Here is a 22,160-nt window from a genome sequence, read left to right as displayed (position 1 = left end):
TTAGTTGGCTTCAATTTCGTGATACATTCCACCTGTCATACACCAAAAGAATCTATTTTGCTTCTTGGTTTTTGGCAAAATGCTGTATGTTGCATTGTCTATTCTTTGTGTTAAGTATGGTACAAACAGGCATTGTTTTCCAAAAAGACTACTATTTTTATTTAAAAGCTGAATTCGTTTAATTTTCCCTCCTTCTCCTGGCCCCCTTCCAGTTCCCCTCTTACTCCCACTGCACACACAGAACTTATCAGATCCGGGAGGGGAATCGGGTCTAGGAAGAAATGAAGATTATGCAGCCTTCTGTCAATAATCATTTTAAGTAATGATTAGGAGAAAGGATAAGAATTTTACTCATTTCCTCCCTTCTTCTTGATTCTCAATGTTCTTCTTTTTCTGATATGTGCTGTATATTTAAGGTATTAGGAGGTTATAACTAGTCTTTGTGAATGTGTTGGTTGGGGAAAGAGGATGGAAATTAGAAACTAGTAGGACCTAATTTCATATTCAAACGCAAACTTCCTGGGTGACTTGTCATTTAACTTCCCTTTGCAGGACTTTCATAATCACAAACCGCATTAACTTCAATACAGAGATGTGATGCAGACAAATAAAAATGGTATTCAAGATCTGAAGAGACTAAATGCTTTGCAATAAATTCTTATCTCTCATATTATCTCTTCTAGGCATAGAAAATCATGATGACTTGAAAGAGTTTCTCAACTTCTTTCTAATGGACCGTTATATTGGTACTCCAGTGAGAACTAGGGGTCTTATGTCCCGCCAATTCTCGTGTCCATACTAAATCTGACACTCTTACATATACTTTCTGGCCCCCTAGGAGCTTGTATACATGCACACAGATGTACACAAATACAAACACACATAATCTGCTTACCATGAAAAATATTTGAGAACTTGCATATATTTTAGCATTAATATCCCCTTTCTCTATGTTTTGTTTTAATGGGTGTAATTTAGCAAAAAGCCTCCAGATGACACTACGGCCCTTGCTCCCCTCTTCGGTCCTCCATTAGAATCAGCTTTTGATGAACAGAAGACAGAAGGTAGGAAAAACGTGGATCTCTATAGATTTTTCTTTTCATTAAAGTATAACTTACCTAGAGGAAAGGCATGTGTTTTGAGCTATGTACCATCAGAGCCTCACGTGAAAGAAAAGTTCTGATCCAGGTGTGCTGTGAGGACAAGAGTTTCATTTGCAAACCTCTAGTATTTTAGGATTTGAAACTTTGCTTCTGGAAATATCAAATAACCAACAAGTTCACTCCTCAAAAGTGGTCAGTAAGGATTACTGCAAATCTAAACAAATCACTGGGAATAAGTTAGGGAATAAGTGCTCTGGGGGCCAAACAGTCATCGTTGTGGACCCAGACCTTAAACTTCCTGTCACAGTCACTGTCACTGTGATCTAGCCTCTCTGACCACATTTGCTCTCTTCACCTCGTCAACAGAGGTGTCAGTTGGATTGCTCACTGCAGACTTGCTTGTAGGCTTAAGACCCAGGAATGACCTTGAATCATGGAGCAACTTAGAAACAAAATGCTGTGGAAAAAAAATATCAACTCAGCCATTATTATCGGGCTTACCCATTAAACATTTATTCCTAGAACTGAATATTTAACGTTTTGAAATTAACCATCTTTTTTGGATGGCTATAAATAATGTATACTTGCAGACATAAATGAAACGTTTTATAAAAGGGGTCTAATCTATTCCTGAAATGTATTTATATCCAATGCATGTATTTCCAGTAGCTGTGTTTGGTAATATGGGATGTTTTATTTTAAAAAATCATTTGGTTTAAAAGCACTATGGTATAGGGGCGCCTGGGTGGCTTAGTGGTTAAGCGTCCGACTTTCGCTTAGGTCATGATCTCGCGGTTCGTGGGTTCGGGCCCCGCGTCGGGCTCTGTGCTGACTGCCAGCTCAGAGCCTGGAGCCTGTTTCAGTCTGTGACTCCCTCTCTCTCTGACCCTCCCCTGCTCACGCTATCTCTCTCTCTCTCTCCTAGAAATAAATAAAACATTTTAAAAAAATAAAATAAAATAAAAGCACTATGGTATATATATAATAAAATGTTATTTTTTATACTGTTGGGCAAAGAAATCAAACTTAACTGTTAAGGACAATAGGACTTGAAAGCATAAGGAGTAAACTAAGGTATTGTAACAGAGACTCCAAAATATAGGGAGTTAAACAATATAGAATTTTATTTCTGTCTTATGTAAACAGTGTAAACAATACAGGACTGGTAGGGTGGTTCTGCTATTCTCAGTATGTGGCCTTCATCCCTAGGTCCATGGGAGCTGCTCCAGCTCTCATCATCCCCCAGTGAGAATAGAGAGGGGGCGGGGGACAGGGAGGACCAGTGGAACTCACTGCCAATTCTCCTGAAAGCAAAATCTGGAAGAGACGCGCATCGCTTTAACCAGAGCCAATCAGAGAGAATTTAGTGCCATATGGCCCGCTAGAATTTCTTTTTTTTTTTTAATTTCTTTAATGTTTTATTTATTTCTGAGAGAGAGAGACAGCGTGAGCAGGGGAGGGTCAGAGAGAGAGGGAGATACAGAATCAGAAGCAGGCTCCAGACTCTGAGCTAGTGGTCAGCACAGAGCCCGATGCGGGGCTCGAACCCACGAACCGTGTGATCATGACCTGAGCCGAAGTCGGATGCTCAACTGACTGAGCCACCCAGGCATCCCTAGAATTTCTTAAGTATAGAAGAAATGGAGAATCGATACTGGAAGACCGCTAGCAGTCAACTGCATCGAAATATGTTTCAATGATATACTTAGGAAAATGCATAAGGAACATACCTAAATTCCCTTTTAGGTATTTAAATGTCTACAACTTAGAATCCCTAATCAAGGTGGCCTTGTGATGGTTATCAGTTGTCTTATTAACTCAACTATGATCAATTTTGCTTTTAATGACATAAGTGTGTAGTGACTAAAGGTGGGATTTGGTTTGTTACATCTGAATCTACCTATTAAAGGAATCCCATAACTGTATGGAAACCTGATTTACAAAATAGAAAACAGTTCTTTTAAAAAAAAAAAGTTTATTTATTTTGAGAGAGAGTGTAGGGAAGAGGTAGAGAGAAAAGGAAAGAGAAAATCCCAAGCAGACTGTGCGCTGTCAGTGCAGAGCCCATTACAGAGCTCCATTTCATGAACCATTAGATCATGACCTGAGCTGAAAGCAAGAGTCGGTCGCTTAACCTACTGAGCTACCCAGGTGCCCCTAGAAAACAGTTCTTAAAAAATCAAGGTGGTGTCCCACATCAAATCCATGAAAAAAAAAATGCGGCTTCATGTCTTTGGAGAATGTATGCTTTCATATTAAAACAAAATATAACTAAGACCATCTTTGTGTTTATTGTGGAGAGGAGAGACATACTTGAACTTGTCCATGAGCCTAGCTTCCATTTTCTTTTTTAAAACCTTTTTAAATGTTTATTTATGTTTGAGAGAGAGAGAGAGATAGAATGCGATTGGGGGTGGGGCAGAGAGAAAGGAAGACGCAGAATCCAAAGCAGGCTCCAGGCTCTGAGCTATCAGCACAGAGCCTGATGTGGGACTTGAACTCAGGAATGGCAATATCACGACCTGAGCTGAAGTCGAACACTTAACCAACTGAGCTACCCAGGTGCCTCTGACTTGCTTTTTCTTGAAGTGGTTTCATCCCTCCAAAGTTCTACAAAATTCCAGCATTTGCCCAAGCACACTCTGCTCTTCCAATATCTACACTTACCTTCTATATCTACTCACTCTCATTGCATTTCATTAATTCTTCCATCACTAACTTATAAGGCCTGGGGGTAAAATTTGTATTGTGGAGTCGGATGTGCACACCCAGGATCGGATTTCAGATCCTCTGTTTCACCAGGTAGCTCTTGGGCACATTATTTAATCCTTTAATCTTTACTTCCTCTACTGAAAAAGGCGCTAATCAACCACAGAGCGGTGTTGTGAGGATTAGAATATTTAATAATATTCTGGCCTTGTGATAAGTGTGCTATATGCATTTTGTGTACGTTTAATTTATATGTATTATCTCCTGTAATCCTTTTAGTAACTCTCAGATTGCTCTTATTATCTCTACACTGAAGGAAAGGAAGCTCTGAGGTGAAACAAATGGCCCAAGTTCCTACAGTCTTAGAGGCTGGATTCAAATTCATATCCCTCTAACTTCCCAGCCTGTGTTTTACAACATGATGAATTACAGGCAGTCTTCCATAGATCCTGGCACATGATATGTACAGAGAAGGCCTAGTTGTTTACATTGTTACCATAAAAATAAAAAAAAATCTAAACAAGGAGACAGAAGATATGGAAGCAACCTTAGGTTCAGTGTCATTAGGCCCAATATCTAACTTTAGGTGTTGAGGCCCTTGTTTATTTTTTTGGTTCTCTTAAGATATTTACCAAACACTTTTAGAATAATTTCACTTCTTTTTAGGATGCCGTAAAAGGTTTATTTAAAGACCCTATATGATCCTTTAAAGATATGAACCACTCTCCAGAACCCAGACATTTACAGTTTTGAAGCATACTCATACCAAACTTTAAATAAACCAACTTGAAATGAACATGCATAGATGGGATTAATGCCTGGATCTTCAAATGGGTGCCCAAAACAGAGCCAGTACGTGTACTGACATTCAGAATGTCCTTAAGTGACCAACCAGGAAGAAAATGCTGATGCTATATTTTGAAAGATTTTATTTAGCTATGTGTGCACACACAGACACCTCACCATCACCACACACATACACACACACACACACACACACACACACACACACACACACACATATCCCACTGCCATTTCCATTCTTTGCTTTAAAAGCAGTGAGAAACAACACATTTCTAAATTACTTTGCTAGGACTAAGGTAAGAGGGAGATAATTTTGTGAAACTCATCTTTAAATTGAAATTTTAAGCTCTAAAATCCAGGAATGTTTCTTTTTTGTACTCACCCTGGGAAATTTTTTTTTTTATGTTTCCAGTTCTTTTAGATCAGCCTGAGATATGGGGTTCAGGCCAACCAATTAATCCAAGCATCGAGTCGCCAAAGTTAACAAGGCCTTTTCCCACTGGAAGTAAGTTATGTGTCTGCTCTGTCTGGAAAAATAAGTGACTCATTTTACTGTCTGTCGGCATAGTAAAATTAGGCAACTCTTAGAAAGTACATAAGCAACATTTGGATTATATAATATTAAGAAAAGATGTTATTCTTTTTTTAAGTTTATTTATTTTATTTTAAGGGAGAGAGAAGGAGAGAGAGAGAGAGAGAATAAGTGGAGGAGGGGGACAGGGTGGGGAAAGAATCCCAAGTAGGCCCCATGTTCAGTGCAGACTGACATGGGACTCGATCCCACGACTGCGAGATCATGACCTGAGCCTATATCAAGAGTCAGATGCTTAACTGAGCCACTCAGGAGCCCCAGAAAAGAGATTATTCCAGTAGGCTTCAGAGTTAAAGGAGTCTAGGACACTTTGTCAAGGCAGGAATAATATAGCAAAATTATTAACTTTGAATCACAGCCTCTTCTGACATCGTACAGGCTTGTTCATTCATTCATTCAACGTGCATATAGAAGAGAGAGAAGAGAGTAAGCTAGAGAATCTATCCTACTCCAGATACTGGGCTATCACACAACACAGAAGTGAACAAGTCAGATAGTCTCTGCTAGTCTTATAGGACAAGGAGGATGCACAGAACAGAAAGGACACATTGAGAAGAAAGAGGGATAATTGGAGAGCAAGACAAATGGTGCTATTTGGTGGCAAGCTGAGGAAGGAGGTCAGGGCAAACTTGTCTTAAAGCAGGGCCATCAATGATGCTGCCCCAGCATGCCCCCCACCCTTCCCGTCCTCCTGAAGATGCTGATAGCCCTTCACCTGTGGTGGGCTGAGCTATTGGGCCTAGATGGCTCGCTCATTTGGTCAAGCCACCCACTTGATGGATTTCTTGAGTTCTCATTTCAGTAAACTTCTCATAGCATATGTGCTTGTGGAAAGCACTCCTTAAAATGCCTGTGGGAAGAAAATTGAGTCTCAGAGAAAGATGTTTGGTGGTGAGATGGGAGGCAGAGAGTATTTTCCCTTTGTGGGAAATTAATACTATATATATACCAATTAATACTTTACCAGTTCAGCCTTCCCAGGGCTCTGCATTATAGGTCCTAAAACTAATCACAGGAATCATCCAAGGAAATTCCTAATCAAAGTCCCAGAGTTTGCTGGGGACAGTGCTATAAAACCAGGTGATTCGATCTTTCCAAGGATACTTCCCTCATAAAACAGGATAGGAAAAACAGCATCACCAATAACTATTTTAAACATCTAAACTTTCAAAGATGTGTTTTTGAAAGAATTTGAGCCCCAGTGGTGTGATTTTGAACGTTTCTCTATGCTACTGGGAAACAAAGCCAGTGAAAAAGCTCTAACTTCCTTGAAAAGCTTCCTTTAGAAACTGAGCCATCCAGCTTATTTCTAGAAAACCTTTCCTAGATGCCAAGAACGTCCATAAATGAAATGTTTATGTAGATGATGTATTGACTTTAAAACCAATTATTGACATTTTTAGAGTTTTATGAGTTTTGTGTTCTGCGGTTACACTTAGCACAGCAAAGGCTGTTGTATAATGGATATGTATTGTATAATTTTGCTTGTTTCATGGTTGCAGCATAAATTTGTTATTTTAAATTATTAGACATTTATGGTATTTTGTGTATTTTTATTGATTATGATCTCAAATTTTGCAGAGGATCTTAATCAAAACCAGAGCCCTTGATGGACTTTCAGCTTCTGTAGAAAAACATGATCCATTTGAGGTGTCGTTTTCAGAAGCTCATAACTAAACCGTGTATTTCTGGTCTTTTAGGATGGTAGCTGTTAGCCATGGCTGTTGTACAGAAAGATGGATGCTCTCTAAAATTAAATGAAATCAAGTGAAGGTGGAATGACAGAAGAGGGGCTCTTTCTAATGCAGGCAGGGAGAGGGTACTGTAAGAGCTCTCCAGCTAGGACCCAGCTGACCCACTCTGCTTTTAGGTTATGAAAGATTGGGCAACATTCAGATTCACAAACCAGTTGGGGCTGGTTTGTGAGATTAGGGTGAGCTCTGAATCTACTAAATGCAGTGGGTGACAGGAAAACATACATTTAAAGAAAGAATAAAGAGCTCCTGGGTGGCTCAGTCGGTTGAGCGTCAGACTTCACTGTGAGTTCAAGCCCCACATCAGGCTCACTCTTTCAGCACCGAAGCTGTCAGTGATCTGTTCCCCCTCTCTTTGCCCCTCTGCTGCTCACACTCTCTCTTTGTCTCTCTCCCAAACATAAATAAACATTTTTTAAAAAGAAATAAAAGAATAAGAAAAAAAATATACCTGTTGAAATAGTAATCCCTAACGTTGCCCACAAAATGACAAGTACAGTTCAGAAGGCTAAATAATTGCTGGGTTTGGGAGGTAATACAGCGCTTTTTCTATCTCAGAGGTATTGTTTACCCATAAGTAAACAATTCTCTTGTTTACCCACAAGAGAATCTTTGTATTCTTCCTTGCAAATCATATTGCTTCAGACTTTTAAAAATATCTAAAAATTTAAGATGTATAACTTTCTTTTGAGGGGGGAGAGAGGAAAAGGGAGAAGAGAGAAAATGTTAAACAGGCTCTGTGCCCAGCATGGAGCCCGATCTCACAACTGTGAGATCATGACCTGAGCCAAACTTAAGAGTCGGACACTTAACTGACTGAGCAACCCAGGCGCCAGTAAGATGTATAATTTTGAGAAATCTTTCCAGACTCAACCTGGGCAATACTATCTTGACTATCTTGACTATCTTCACCCCTCACTTGAGCCTATACCAAGATAATTCTTATTCCTCAACCATACCCTGGATTGTAATCATCTGTTAACATGATATTCATTCATTCAATCATAAATTCCTTGAGGACAGAGGCCCTTTTATTTACCCTTCTGCCCCTAGTTCCTAGTACAGGATACAGAACTTTATTGGTGCCTGAAGTTTGTCAAATAAAGGAATGAATAAGGGGTGCCTGGGTGGCTCAGTTGGTTAAGTGTCCGACTTCAGCTCTGGTCACGATCTCATGGTTTGTGGGTTCGACCCCCGCATTGGTCTCTGTGCTGACAGCTCGGAGCCTGGAGCCCACTTCAGATTCTATCTCCCTCTCTCTCTGCCCCTTCCCCACTTGTTCTCTGTCTCTTAAAAATTAATAAACATTTAAAAAAATTTTTAAAGGAATGAAAAAATAAAATGATGACATTATTACTATTTGACATTTTTTTGACAAATTCTTATTATCATAAAACAGAAGAATCTGAATAGGTCCTGCTTCAGTTTTGTGGCTCTGAACTTAGACATATGCAGACCATTAATGGTTATATCCAACAGCAGGAATATGAATGAAAGCGCACATGCTGCTGGCCTGCAGAATACTGTGCAATTTAAGGGAGAAGAGGATCAATAATGTTTGGCATCTGTGTCTTTGCAGCACCTCCACCACTGCCTCCCAAAAATGTACCAGCCACCCCACCCCGAACAGGCTCCCCGCTAACAGTTGCACCAGGTGAGCTTCTGTTTTTCCTGTTCTGGGATGATACGGCCGTCAGCAGTGACCCTGGACCTCAACATGGATGTGTCAGAAGCTGTAGGCACTAAGCATGAAAATGTTTGCATTTAAAGTATCACCTTCAGGTTTCACAAAACAGTTCTCTTTCTCAACTAATTTTCCCTCTGTCTCATTTTGTTGAATGAAAGCCACGTTTCCCTGTGAAATGAAAGAAAAAAAATCTCAATATCAAAAGTCCTTGTTTAATTGGCATGTCACTTCATTGGATCTCATTTTAATGATTTACAGATTCAAAATCTCAAGGCATAATCGTATTGTCCCAAGAAACAATATTTTTTTTCTAGAATTAAAACTACAAATTAAAACTATGTCTAGTCTACTAAGACATAGAATGGCTCCCAGGATGTGCAGCATATGGGTAAGCTTGGGAAGTGGGAGATTTTTTTCCCCCAGTAATCCTGGATAACACCATGGCAAAGAGAGGTGTAAGGATAATGAAATATGGCCAAGGAATTGCCTGCCACATGACTTTAGACAGATTATTTGTAAGGCACATTTTACCTTCTATTAAAATCACTACTACATATTCATGGGATTTATAATCTATTACTGAGCTAGCAAGTCAAAAGCAGTAATTGCTATTTTACATGTCTGGACCCTTAGAATATGATTCTTTATCACCTTTGGAATTCTGTTACAGCTTCATCCTTTGCTATTTATGCAGCCTGGTGAGCTTGATAGTTACAGAGTAGGTATTTATCAACAAGACCAAGTGCAAGGTATAGTCCTTTTTGAAATTTATATTGATTAAAACCCAACGAAGAGTCATCCAGAGTGTCATAGGTAAAGGTGTTTCCAAGTTCAAATCATTTTGGCTCCTTGTATTACCAGTAAATCTGTTAGAGACAAATAACTCTACCAGTGACAAAATTATAAATATTGTGGGACATGCAAACTGCTACCCCATTTATCTGTGGTCATGGAACCTTGCAGGTTAACATTTTCAAACATGAAACATGGAAGTACTAAGCCAGTTCTTAGAGCCAATGTCTTCTTTAAAGATAAAGTTCCTTCTGTTCTTGCCTCACAATTATTCGGGAACAGTTTCTAATTTCAATGGTTTTTCAAAAGTGCACTTCTCACAGTGCCGTTTTTACCAAGCATTCCTTATCAAGCTGCACAAGATAGTTTTCATTTTTTTCCCCTTTATTACTGGTAAGAATGAAATGTTTAGGCCAGAGACTTTCTGTTTCATGACTCTGGATGGATGGATCTCACAGCAATGACTACAAAGTTAACAGGTTGGACTTGATGAGAAAAGAAATTATAAAGATGTTTTTGTAATTTTCCTCCCTGTTAAGCAAATATATACGTAGTAGTTCTAATAAGTAGTAAATGTCTTCTCAGTGACCTGTATGTGTTGTATGTGGGGTGTATATGTGTGTGTTTGTAAATATATATGTGGGGATAGTCCTTTAAATAATCTTTGTACTGTGTTTCTGATGTATTTAGGGTAGAGGATGTATAGCTAATTATGATACTTTTTTAAACTAACAGGTATTAATAGTTTCACCAAACATTTGAATATGCTCGAGTAGACAGTCTTTCTCAAATATGAGGGTGATTTTCAGCTATCCAAAATTTTTCTACCCTATTGTCTATATTTCAGTAGGCCAGACCTTCAGAAGGGACCTCCCTTCTGGAATGTGGTTCCAGAGACTATACTCTGTGAGCCTTCTCAAAGTGCAGGCTTTTCAAAGTGATCACACTTGGCACTCTTGTGAGCAGCCTTCGAGAGCGGCAGCACGCTCAGCGCTTTCAGAGGTGGTAAAAATAGCTAACTGGGGTCACCCAGCAAAAAGGGTAAAATAACAACATAAAATGACGATGCTCACATTATGGAGGTGGGGAACTCTCTCCTCCCCTTCAACTCTGATCTAGTTATTTTGACTGCTCACAAGGCAATCTATTTACTCTTCCTTACCTCACCCCTCCCACCCCTACCCCATACAAATAATATTCACAAACTTAATTAAAGTTAAAAATCAACTACTTTAACCACAGGAAGTGACCAGTCAGCCACAGAGGTCAAAATTGAAAAACTACCATCAATCAATGACTTGGACAGCATTTTTGGCCCAGTGTTGTCCCCCAAGTCTGTTGCTGTTAATGCTGAAGAGAAGTGGGTCCATTTTTCTGATACGTCCCCGGAACATGTTACTCCAGAGTTGACTCCAAGGGAAAAGGTGGTGTCCCCACCAGCTGCATCAGACAACCCATCTGACTCCCCAGCTCTGGGCCCCCCGGGCCCTCCAGGCCCCCCGGGCCCCCCAGGACCCCCTGGTCCTCCTCGCAATGTACCGTCGCCGCTCAATTTAGAAGAAGTCCAGAAGAAAATCGCTGAGCAGACCTTCATTAAAGATGATTACTTAGAAACAATCTCATCTCCCAAAGATTTTGGGTTGGGACAGAGAGCAACCCCACCTCCCCCACCACCACCCACCTACAGGACTGTGGTTTCATCCCCTGGACCTGGCTCGGGCAGTGGTACGGGGACCACCAGTGGTACGTCTTACTGTTTGAGTGTGCTTCATGTGACCGGGAATGGCCGTGGCTGCTGCAGTGTGAGCAACGCCCTCCTCCTGCCTGGCAGCTGGCTTTAGAGCTTCAGCCATCCCTCCTTTAGTTTGGGTGTTCTGTGGCCCCATGGCATGTCCTAGTGCATCAAATGCTAACCGTCATAGTGCGAGTCTGTGGATGTGTTCTGCCCTCCGCTCCTAGCCCTTAGGAGTGCCCTGCTTTCCACCCTGCAGATAGGAAGTGTATGTTTTTTAAAGGAAGCTGCTGTGTCATGGTTTGGGATTTAGGAAAGTTCTAGAAAGGCAGATTTCATAGCCAGTGAGTTTCATGTTAAGTGTATAATTTCCCTGTCAGATCCCTGTACAAGGGCCTTCATTTTTTAGTTTGTTTTGCTTTGTTTTCAGCTTTATTGGGNATATATATATATATATATATATATATATATATATATATAGCAAAAGCCTTCTTCCCATCAAGTTAACTAACACATCACATATTTACCTTTTTAGAGGATGGGTGGGTAGGGGAAGGGTGAGAACATTTAAGTTCTACTCTCTTAGCAAATTACAATTATACTATATGGGGTTATCAATTTTATAATACAGCATTATAGTCTCCACATTATACATTAGATCCTCAGACTATTCATCTTATAACTGAAAGTTTATACTTTTCTTCCCAAGGGTCCTAATTTTGGTAGGTGAATGTGTCCTTTCTTCTACTTTTTTCTTTTTTGTTTCTTTCTTTCTTTTTTTTTTTTGTAAGGGGAGAGCCATTAGCAATTAGAGTAATCCTTTTAATTACTTCAGAAAAAAGAAATAGGGTTTGAAAAGGAGATTTTAGGGGACGGCAAGAAGAATATGCCTTAGGGCATCCACAAGTTAGTCAAGCTGCCACTGAAAACAAATTATTTGCTGATTTTATTTTGATAAACTCATCAGCCTATGAAGTCAACTTTAAGTATGGTGACAGGTGATGGAAAAGTCTATCAGAAATGTACATTTGGGTCTCTATATGCAAATGCTGATATTAATCTCATATTTTGGATTTCTTTATTTGAAGTTTTATAGGATGAGAACACCTGCCATGCAAACCAAAGACAGATCAAGATTTTCTAATGTATCTTTTTCCATAGTTTTTATTCCACCGGTGTTCACATTTATACAGTGAGAGCTTCGGCGCTCCCTCCTGTGCTTGTGGGTTCGGTTGGGGCACCTTCTTGGAGGTGCCATGTGCTTTTCGCTTTTCAGTTGCTTTGGAAGAGATGACCAAGTTTATGCTATTTAGATCTAGTAAGAGACAGGAAGGAAAGGCATTTGTCTCTATTCTAAATGTCAGTTATTATTGCTGCCTCTTTTAATGAAGTAGTTCAGTGCTTGCTCTGTGTGTGAAAATTCCTATGCTTTAAGCATCCAAGCTGATCAAGGAGAGGGCTGGAGATTCGCCTGTACCACACACAGGTGGTACAGGTTTATATCGATGTTTTACATCATTACATGTGCCCCATGTACCTTCCTCCACTAAAAAAGGAAAACTATTTGGTACTCAAATTAGTTTCAGGAACATTGTGTTAAAACAAAATCAGCAGGCTTTTTTTACTATAGGATTTCTGATAACCTTTATTTTGCCAATAATAGCAGCTATAGTTTCTTCTCCTGGGTATCATCTTAATGCTTTGGGCACAGTATTTCGCCCATACAACAACCCCATGTGATAAATGCTCTTATTTCTCCTATTTTACAGATGGGAAAACTGAGGCTCAGAAATGTCAAGTAGTTTTCCCAGGTTTACACAGCTACAGGTGATAGACTTGGGATATTCAGTTATACTCAGGTCTATCTGATTCTGAACCTGTGTTCTTAACCACTGTGCTCTCCAGGCACTCTTTTAGGGTTTAGTTACAAAATATCCCAAAATTACTTGACCACTGATACCCACCTCTACTGCACTGTGTCATCAACAAGGTCACCAAGTGTTTTCTTCCAAAACCCACTTCTCTGTGCTCCCATCTATGCTTCTACAGGGTTAGAGTAACCACTTCCAACCTCTGATGCTTTTTTAGATCATTTTTGGGATATAAGCCTCTTTACTTATCTGTAAAGGTAATAAAGGGACCCTAAGTAAAACTTTCAGTTCAGACCTCAAACCCACAGAAGCTGGCTGATCATTGTCTATGATGCTCTCTTTTCTGGGAGAGGCTCTCAGTCTTCTGAAAAGACCTCTAGAGGAATAACCCCCTCATTCCAGTGGTAGGCCACTGTGTTTTCCTCAAAATGGACATGATCAGGTGGGGAAAGGGAGGCCAAAGCAGTTTTGTTGCTCATCTATTTCTTCCATCCCCTTCCACAAGACTCTAGAAGATGTTTAATTGAATTGACCACTGATCTAATGAGTGAAGAAGGGAGCCTTGGTTTTCTTTCTGAAATTTTTGAGAATTTTATTGTCATCTTTACATTTAGCTTCCGTACCCTTATTTGAGATTATTTTCAAGTGTTACCAGTAAAGACTATTGATTCCTTTTTTAAAGAATNCTGCTGTTAATGCACTGCCTGACATGGGGCTTGGACTCACAAACCATGAGATCATGACCTGAACCAAAATCAAGAGTTGGACCCTTAACTGACTGAGCCACCCAGGTGCCCAAAAGACTATTGATTCTTAATGATGGAGCTAGATAAAAACTATACTTTGCTGGTATGAAAAGATTGAATTAAAAAAAATTTTTTTTTAATGTTTATTTATTATTGAGAGACAGAGAGAGACAGAGCATGAAAGGGGTAGGGACAGAGAGAGAGGAAGACGCAGAATCCAAAGCAGCCTCCAGGCTCCAACCGTCAGCACAGAGCTCGAGGTGGGGCTTGAACCCACGAGCCACAAGATCATGACCTGAGCTGAAGTCAGAAGCTTAACCAAACAAGCTGCCGAGGCACCCTAAAAGATTGAATTTTTAAGTGGAAGATTGAACTGGGTCAATGAACCTCATGAATAAATAAAAACTTTGCACCATTATCTCCATAATTAAGTCCCAGTTTATTTGCCATTTAATGTTTTATTGATGGAATATATACAGACTAGCAGAAATGTAAATTTATGATTAAAACAATGAGAGATGGCCTCATGTTTTAAATATTAGCAATGCTTCTCAAGACCTCCTTTTTATAATACTTAGCCTGATGAGACTAGCTTTTCCTGTACATCTCAAACTATATTTAACTGGGTACCATTATGCTTACTTTTTAAATTTTAGTCACTTGGTCACTAACCATATTTAGATAGTACTCATGGTTTTGTCCATCAGTTGCGTTACCTGATGTTGAAAAATAGTTGGAAGTTAAGAATTTGCTTTAAGAAGTTCAATTTCCTGGGGCGCCTGGGCGGCTTAGTCGGTTGAGCGTCCGACTTTCGCTTAGGTCATGATCTCGCAGTTCGTGGGTTCGAGCCCCGCGTCGGGCTCTGTGCTGACTGCCAGCTCAGAGCCTGGAGCCTGTTTCAGTCTGTGACTCCCTCTCTCTCTGACCCTCCCCTGCTCACGCTGTCTCTCTCTCTCTCCTGGAAATAAATAAAAACATTAAAAAAAAATTTTTTTTTTTAAAAAATTAAAAAAAAAAAAAAAAAAGAAGTTCAATTTCCTTATGGCAAAGTTATAAATACCTAGTTTGGCCAGAACTTTGCTTTATTGGAATGCAGATGATGCTTCTCTGGGCAAAGGCCATTTCCTGTGGGTTGTGTGCCAGGGGATGGAAGGGAGAAAAAGTTTTATTGGTCTGTAGCAAGGTTAAAGACTAGGGAAAGAGAAGGGCGCCTGGGTAGCTCAGTTGGTTGAGCGTCCGACTTTGGCTCAGGGCATGATCTCGTGGTTCATGGGTTCGAGTCCTGCATCGGGCTCTGTGCTGACAGCTAGCTCAGAGCCTGGAGACTGTTTCAGATTCTGTGCCTCCTTCTCTCTCTGATCCTCCCCTGCTCATGCTGTCTCTATCTCTCTCTCAAAAATAAATAAAATTAAAAAAAAAAAAGACTAGGGAAAGAAAGATGTTAGTAAAGATAGAACGTTCAGTGCAACATTTTCCAACTTGAGAAACTAAGACAATATTAAAAGATGTTTTACACACACGCACACACACACACACTTATAAACAAATGAATGTGAGCTACCTGCGGTTGAATTGAACAAATATATTTCCTAACTACAAGTCTTTTTAGAGTGGCAGAATCTAAACAGGAAAGCCACTAGCCAACAAAGAGAAATGAATGTTGAATCAATAGTTACATGGTTTTCAGGGGGCCACCAAAGACACTATGCTAGAACTTTAAGTTGAAGCAGCAATGGATTGAGAGCATATTATTGGTTGCCAACTTTTTTGAACTCACAAAACTCAAATAACATACATGTGATTTTTAAAGTTAAACTTTAAAAATACCCAGTGCTGTTTTTTCCAGTGCTGCTCTTGGGAATAAATACTGCTTAAAGAAGAAATGAAAGTATAATTCCAGATCAAAGAATGAGGATAGAGATATACAAACAATCTTCTACACTCAGAATATGAAACAGTTGTGCAATCTTACAAAAGCATAGGAAGCCTTAGTTCATTCAAGAAATACCCCTCAAACCCTAAATACCCTCCGCTAAACCTCAGGGTTCTGTTAAGAGGATTTTGCTTCTTAACCACTGCCTCAGTGTGTTTCCAATTGCATAACAAATTAATTAAATCAATTCGGTTAGGAAAAAGTGAAAGGAAAAGGAAAACAGTTAACTAACCACTTTTTTTCCTTGGCTTTTTGTTATGTCTGTATAATCTAGTCCCTTTAATTTGTATAGCATTTTATACTTTCCTAAACACTTCATATGCATTTTCCGTTTTGTTTGTTATAATTATCTTCTAAGGTAGAAAGATATAATTTTTTAAAATAGGAAGCTGATGCTCAGAGAAGTTAATATCCCACAGCTGATAAGAAGCAGACAGAGCCAGAACTCAAGAGGAACTGAGTTCGTCCAGTTTTTTGGGTTTTTTCTTTTTCATTGTTCACACTTCCTTGATGACAACCCCACATTACTTTCCCAAGCAATACTGATAGTGGTTTTTAAAACTTTTCTTCCTGGAACATGTAGAAGGATAAGCAGCTGACCTTTTCCTGAACTGGATTCAGAAGACTATTTCTTAGAAACAGAATAGATAGACCATGGATAGATATTTTGAACCATTCCTATGTCATGGTTTTCCAGTGAAACAGAACCTAGAAAAAGCCCCATGAAACTTCCTGACAAACACTTTATTGTTTCAAGGTTTATTTTCCATCTCTTTGCTGTCACTTCTATTTCCTGAAAACATCCTGGGTGTAAATCTATTAAGTTAAAAGAAAACTTTGTAGTGGGACCTGTCAAAACACATCTTACTTTTTTTTATTCAAGAAAAGATTAGCCAAAGACTCAAAATATTTACGTTGAGAGAGATGTGTGCAATCTGCTGATGCAAATGTAAGAGCAGGCTTTATGCAAAATGTGGAACTTCACAGTCCACATAAAGCTGCAAGACATTGCATTTAAGATCTTGGGCTTTGGAGTTAAGTAGACCATTTGAGTTGTGTGATTTTGAGCAAGTTACTGAATATCTCTGAGCTTTAGCTCTGATTAGGATAACTACAATACTTTCCTGCAAAACTTAGTATGGGGATAAGACAATATATGTAAAGTGCCTAACANAAAAAAAAAAAAAAAAAAAAAAAAAAAAAAGGTGGCAGAGGTGGAGAGGCAGTAGAGGTAGGGATGGAGGTTGCAGTAATTTTAGTAGGATTTCACACTAAGAATAAGAATTTTATAAAATAGAAACATAGCGCTCTGTTTGCTGTTCAATGTCAAAGCTCTTTGAGAATCTGAAAATCTGTAGATCAACAAGATGCTGGTCTAGGATTGCCCAGAGAGTGTGGATTTGTGGCATATTGGACGGGAAGATAGGAGTAAGCAATTATTTTCTTTTTTAACAAATGTTTGTTTATTTATTTTTGAGAGAGAGGAACAGAGTGTGAGCAGGGAGGAGCTGACAGAGGCAGAGACACAGAACTTGAAGTAGTCTCCAGCCGCTGAGTGTGGAGCCCAACGCGGGGCTCGAACTCACAAAAGAATGATCTGAGCCAAAGTCCGATGCTTACCTGACTAAGCCACCCAGGCGGCCCTGTGTGGTTAATTTTCTGAGACAGGGTTTCTTAGATTTTTCTTGGAACGAGCGGATACCTGAGCTTCTAACCAAAGTGACAAAACCTCTAGAGTGGTTGGAACTTTTCTGAACAAGAACTATTGGGAACATTGATCTGAATTTCTCGAGGTGTTTAGCCAAATAGTTTATCCACGTGTCGCAGACATCTGGCTAAAGATAGGCAGAGCCCTGAGTCTAGAGACCCTACTGGTGTGCTGATTAGTGTGCATGCCTCTGTGTGTCTTCTGTGTTTCCCCTGCTTGTCATTGACAGCCAGAAAAGTAAATCCAAGAGGCTCTTTTAAAAATCACCACAAAAATCATCATGGGCAAACTCTACCTACAAGAGATCCCAAAGCAGCCTCTTTCAAAACACACAATCCTCTAAATTCAGTCTGTTTCTGTTACTAAGATGCAACATACTCTTGCCACATCTCATTTACTTTCTTCTATGCTGTCCTTTGCTGGCCATCAAGGGTTTACTTACATTTTTTAAAGCTAGCACTCATATTTTGAAGCACAGTAAAAAGGATAATTTTCTTATACATGTTTTAAAAAATATATGTATATATATAATGTAGAAAAATCAACCACCTTCCTTCAAGGTCTAACCTCCACTTTCACCTTGGACATAAATTCTGAATATGCAAAAACAAAGAGAATTTACTCTAAGTTCAGTGTGCATGTGGTCAAAATGAAAGGTACTCACCACCCGGCTAAAAGGGTCTTAAAGCGTATTTTCCATCACAGAGAGTAATGAAAGGATTTACCTTTCACTGGGTGTCACATGACAACAAAAGGCGATAAGCTTCAGCTTCTGCCATCGACTATAGTTCGACTGAGTGATTTTTTTTCTTTATTAGAAAAAAACAAACAAACAAACAAAAAACACTAGATGCTAGAGTGTTGGGGGGTCCTGACTGCTAAGGTGAAGAAAAGTATCCGGGACTGGCACTGTGGGTGCGGATGGGGAAGGAGGGTCACATGATGACAGCTCTTGGCCACATGTGTTTCCAGCCGTTTGTAATACCTGCTTGTTTTTCAGGCGCATCATCCCCTGCTCGGCCAGCCACTCCTTTGGTTCCCTGCAGTAGCACCACCCCTCCACCGCCTCCTCCCCGGCCTCCATCTCGGCCAAAGCTACCTCCAGGAAAACCTGGAGTTGGAGATGTGGTATGTTCCCTTCTGCCCTGGCTTAGTCAGAGACTCATGGTGAGAATGACAAATAGAAGCCAAAATGCCTTACCACAGGCTATCTCAAGGGCTGCAGATCACTGGTACAAATGGCCCTGACAGATGGCATCTTAAAGGCAGTCAATGTAGGATGGGAGTACATTTCAGCCCTCCCCAGATCACTACCATCTTTCAAGTCAAGGTCTAAAATGGTAGGAATAGGATGCTGGAGCTGTCAGTTCTTCTACAATGGGTTTGATGCAGATTAAGATAGGAATACTCAATTGTGCTAAATCCTTTAAAAAGGGAGGTGTTTCCTTTTCACCCTACTTATCTGTTTTTGGAAGACTCCAGGAGAGGGTAAGTCCTGGTTTCCATCCCTAGACTAAGAGAACTTATTAGTGTTAGGCACATCGTGTGAATATGTAGGAGGGCGGGAGCCTGATAAATTTGTTCCAGACATTTCTTGCATCATGTTTTAAGGCTGAAGAGGTGGAAAACAGTCTGTGTGAACAATTAAGAGACTTCTGGAAGAGCTCAATTTCTTTGATATCTGCACACAGGAATCACAAATTGGTGATGTCCATAATATTTAGTTTAGCTAGCACAGTTTAGTATATTGTATGTAAATATCTTTCAGTGGGTATGAGCTCTCACATGAGGTTACCTGCTTAGTCCCTGAGGACATGTATGTTCACAGTCCTGAAACATCACTGACCGCGTCACAGTTCTCAGCTTCTCTAAGCCTGATACACCTGCTGAGTATAGCACACCATGGTTCATGGCTCCTCTAGGTCCATCCATAAGCTCCTATATGGATATAATCAATTTCAAGATAACAATGGCATCACCCATACTTTTTTAAGAACCTGAGTTCTCATATCTGGGGCTGGGGGATGTCAAAAACATGGAACAAAAGTACTACCACCTGTGTATCTAATTTTCCATGTCTTTTCTTTTTCCTGCAGCCCAGACCGTTTAGCCCACCCATACATTCTTCCAGTCCTCCTCCGATAGCACCCCTTGCCCGAGCTGAAAGTACATCTTCAATATCGTCCACCAATTCCCTGAGTGCAGCCACCACTCCCACAGTTGGTAAAAATTATCTCCTCTCTTTTAATCCATTTATTGTTTTGACTGGCTGTTTTTTATGATCTGAAAACCTCAAGGCCCTGTATTTCTGGTTGAAATTATTTTGCTCTGTGTTCCGCTACTATCAGCTGACTCTTCTTTTAAAAGCACCTTCTCAGCAAAGGAGGCAAAACACTTTAACTAAGCAGATAAACAAACAAACAAAAAAGAACATTAACACCTATATTTTGCAGGAATTCTCTCATGCTATTCCATACAGAGCTACTCATAAAAGTAAAGAGGAAACCGTCAAATAAGGTCCTGTAATGTATATATTATTTCTTATAATAAAAACAGTCTCCTTTGAGGAGGAATATTTAAGTGCCAATTGTGTACCACATCAGAAACCACAAAAATTTAGATCTTTTATTTTCTTGAAACTTTCATTTCTTCATCATTTTTGGTTGTCCTTTTGTTGACAGATGGTATAAGTGTTGGCATTGTGGGACTTGAACAGCCTTTTTGACATTTTTTTTCTAGTGCTTTTCAGTGATGTGTGGTCAATTTTCCCCGAGAAATAAGTCATTGCTGGCATTTTCATTAAATGCCTTTGTGCCTCTTTCCTTATGGTGTGATGAAAGTCAAGAGTTGAGAATGGCTACTCAGCTGGATGGTTTTCCCAGGTTTAAATGCCTCGTTTTGCCTGGAGCCTCTTCCCTCTTCCCAAGGCTGATCTGTTTCGACACTTCTTTACCCATATTCCATAAGCTGCTGCCTCTCTCACGTTTGCATGGTGTCTCTGACCTGGGGCTCTCCCGTTCCACTTTTCCCCGTTGTCTTCCTTTATTGTCTGAGCTCCCCTCCAAGTCTTCCGTATCATAACCAGCTGGCCCATCCTGCATTGCTTGGGAGAATCATTAACCCAAAGCTAAATGAATTCCTGCTATTATTTACCAAAGAGGAACACACTACAGAGCTGTCCATGTGGGAAGTAGTTTGATCAAAGCCTGCAGCTCTTCTGGAGAACCTGTTTTCCCAGGGTGTGCTTTGTAGGGTCCCCAAAGAGAATTTCAACTACATTGTCTGTTGTATATTTAGAATCATACCAGCCCAAAAGAAGCCTTCAAATTTGGTGAAAATACAGCCAGCTATCCAGTTTTGTAAGACTCACTAACAGACAGATATTTAACATTATTTATGTAGCCAAGTCCATTCTTTCTCTGCATCATCAATTGAGGTAATCTGGGGCTTCCTATGTTAAGATGCCCAGTAGGTCACTTCTCTCTGGGGTTTTTGTTCTTTTTTTCTGTAACATCTCAACCTTATTTTTTTTAATGTTTATTTACTTATTTTGAGGGAGAAAGAGATTACAAGAGCACGAGAGAGGGAGGGGCAGAGAGAGAGAGAATCCCAAGCAGGCTCTGTGCTGTCAATGAGGAGCCCAACATGGGGCTCAATCTCACGAACTCTGAGATCATGGCCTGAGCTGAAATCAAAAGTCTGATGTTCAACCAACTGAACCATCCAGGCACACTCCAACCTTATTTTTGAACACTCTCTAATATTCTTGATTGCTACAGCCATTTCACCACTCCTTCTCTGATTTTTGTTTTTGTTTTATTTTTTTCCTCAAGATCATTTGTTCTACCTATTCTACGTGATTTTCCTGGTTGGTCAGAGAAGAAATTAAGAATAAGCTATCACTCAGAAAGCAGAGCTCAAGTGACATCAGATGGCTGATTAACATACTCTTTAAACTCATCGAGATTCATAGAGAAAATTACACACAGAATTTGAAGTGTGCCATGTTTTATACAATGTGTTTTTATACTCCCTGCTGCAGAAATCTCAAATCCTGGCCAGTGGGACTTTGATTCTTAGCACGTCTAGTGTGCATTCTTTCAAGATGAATGACACAGAGGTTAAAAAAAATTAAGCCACCTGAGAGGATACTCACATTGCTTCATTGCTGAGGAGCATTCTGATTTAATTTGTTTGGTTCTGTTATTTTTATATGGTTTTCGTCTTCCTTATTATCCTATTCTTTATTTCCAGTTGCTGTGGGTCACCTGACAGCAACTTCTCTCTGAAGCAAATACGTTGTCAAATGACTGCCCAACAGCTTCTGTGTATTGCTGTTTATCTCTTTTTGGAGAGAACGTGCTTTGATCATTTAGCACAAAGGGGCTGACTATTCATGGCTGACGTGCAATGTCAACTTTATGTAGACAAACAGCATTGGGGCGAATAGAGAATTTCAGCAGAAATTTTTGAGATTGGTGGCTCAACATTTCCCTCCTACCACACAATACTTTTTTGACATTTCCTGTGACATTTGAGCCCAAACTGGGGCAAGTGTGGTGGAAACTTTGTACATATTTCTTTGTACTTGCTTATGGCAAAGTTTAACGTAATTGAAGGACTAAATTTTTAAAATGAAGTCTCATCTTCCCACACAATTTCTGTAAAAATACATCCCCTCTAAAGATTTTAGACATAAAACCTTTCATGAAAGCTGATTATAAAGTCG

At 39.8% G+C, this 22,160-nt stretch overlaps 1 protein-coding gene across 4 annotated transcripts in view; it reads left to right on the top strand.

The window, feature by feature from the left end:
- The window catches only part of SGIP1 (SH3GL interacting endocytic adaptor 1), a 214,661-nt gene that overhangs the window by 134,557 nt on the left and 57,944 nt on the right, over positions 1–22,160 (top strand). For 3 of the 4 annotated variants that reach the window (XM_077776328.1, XM_077776325.1, XM_077776326.1), the window contains 6 exons: positions 979–1,064; positions 5,029–5,121; positions 8,542–8,616; positions 10,684–11,184; positions 18,432–18,559; positions 19,528–19,654. In XM_077776328.1, coding sequence (XP_077632454.1) covers positions 979–1,064; positions 5,029–5,121; positions 8,542–8,616; positions 10,684–11,184; positions 18,432–18,559; positions 19,528–19,654 — 1,010 coding nt within the window. The remainder of the gene's footprint in view (positions 1–978; positions 1,065–5,028; positions 5,122–8,541; positions 8,617–10,683; positions 11,185–18,431; positions 18,560–19,527; positions 19,655–22,160) is intronic. The other variant, XM_077776327.1, reaches the window with a different exon arrangement.

Source organism: Crocuta crocuta, unplaced genomic scaffold (genome assembly GCF_008692635.1).
Source record: "Crocuta crocuta isolate KB4526 unplaced genomic scaffold, BGI_CrCroc_1.0 scaffold17, whole genome shotgun sequence".
In the NCBI taxonomy this organism is placed as follows: Eukaryota; Metazoa; Chordata; class Mammalia; order Carnivora; family Hyaenidae; genus Crocuta; species Crocuta crocuta.
The sequence above is the reverse complement of the archived record's forward strand: the minus strand, read 5'-3'. Positions and strand labels throughout refer to the sequence as shown.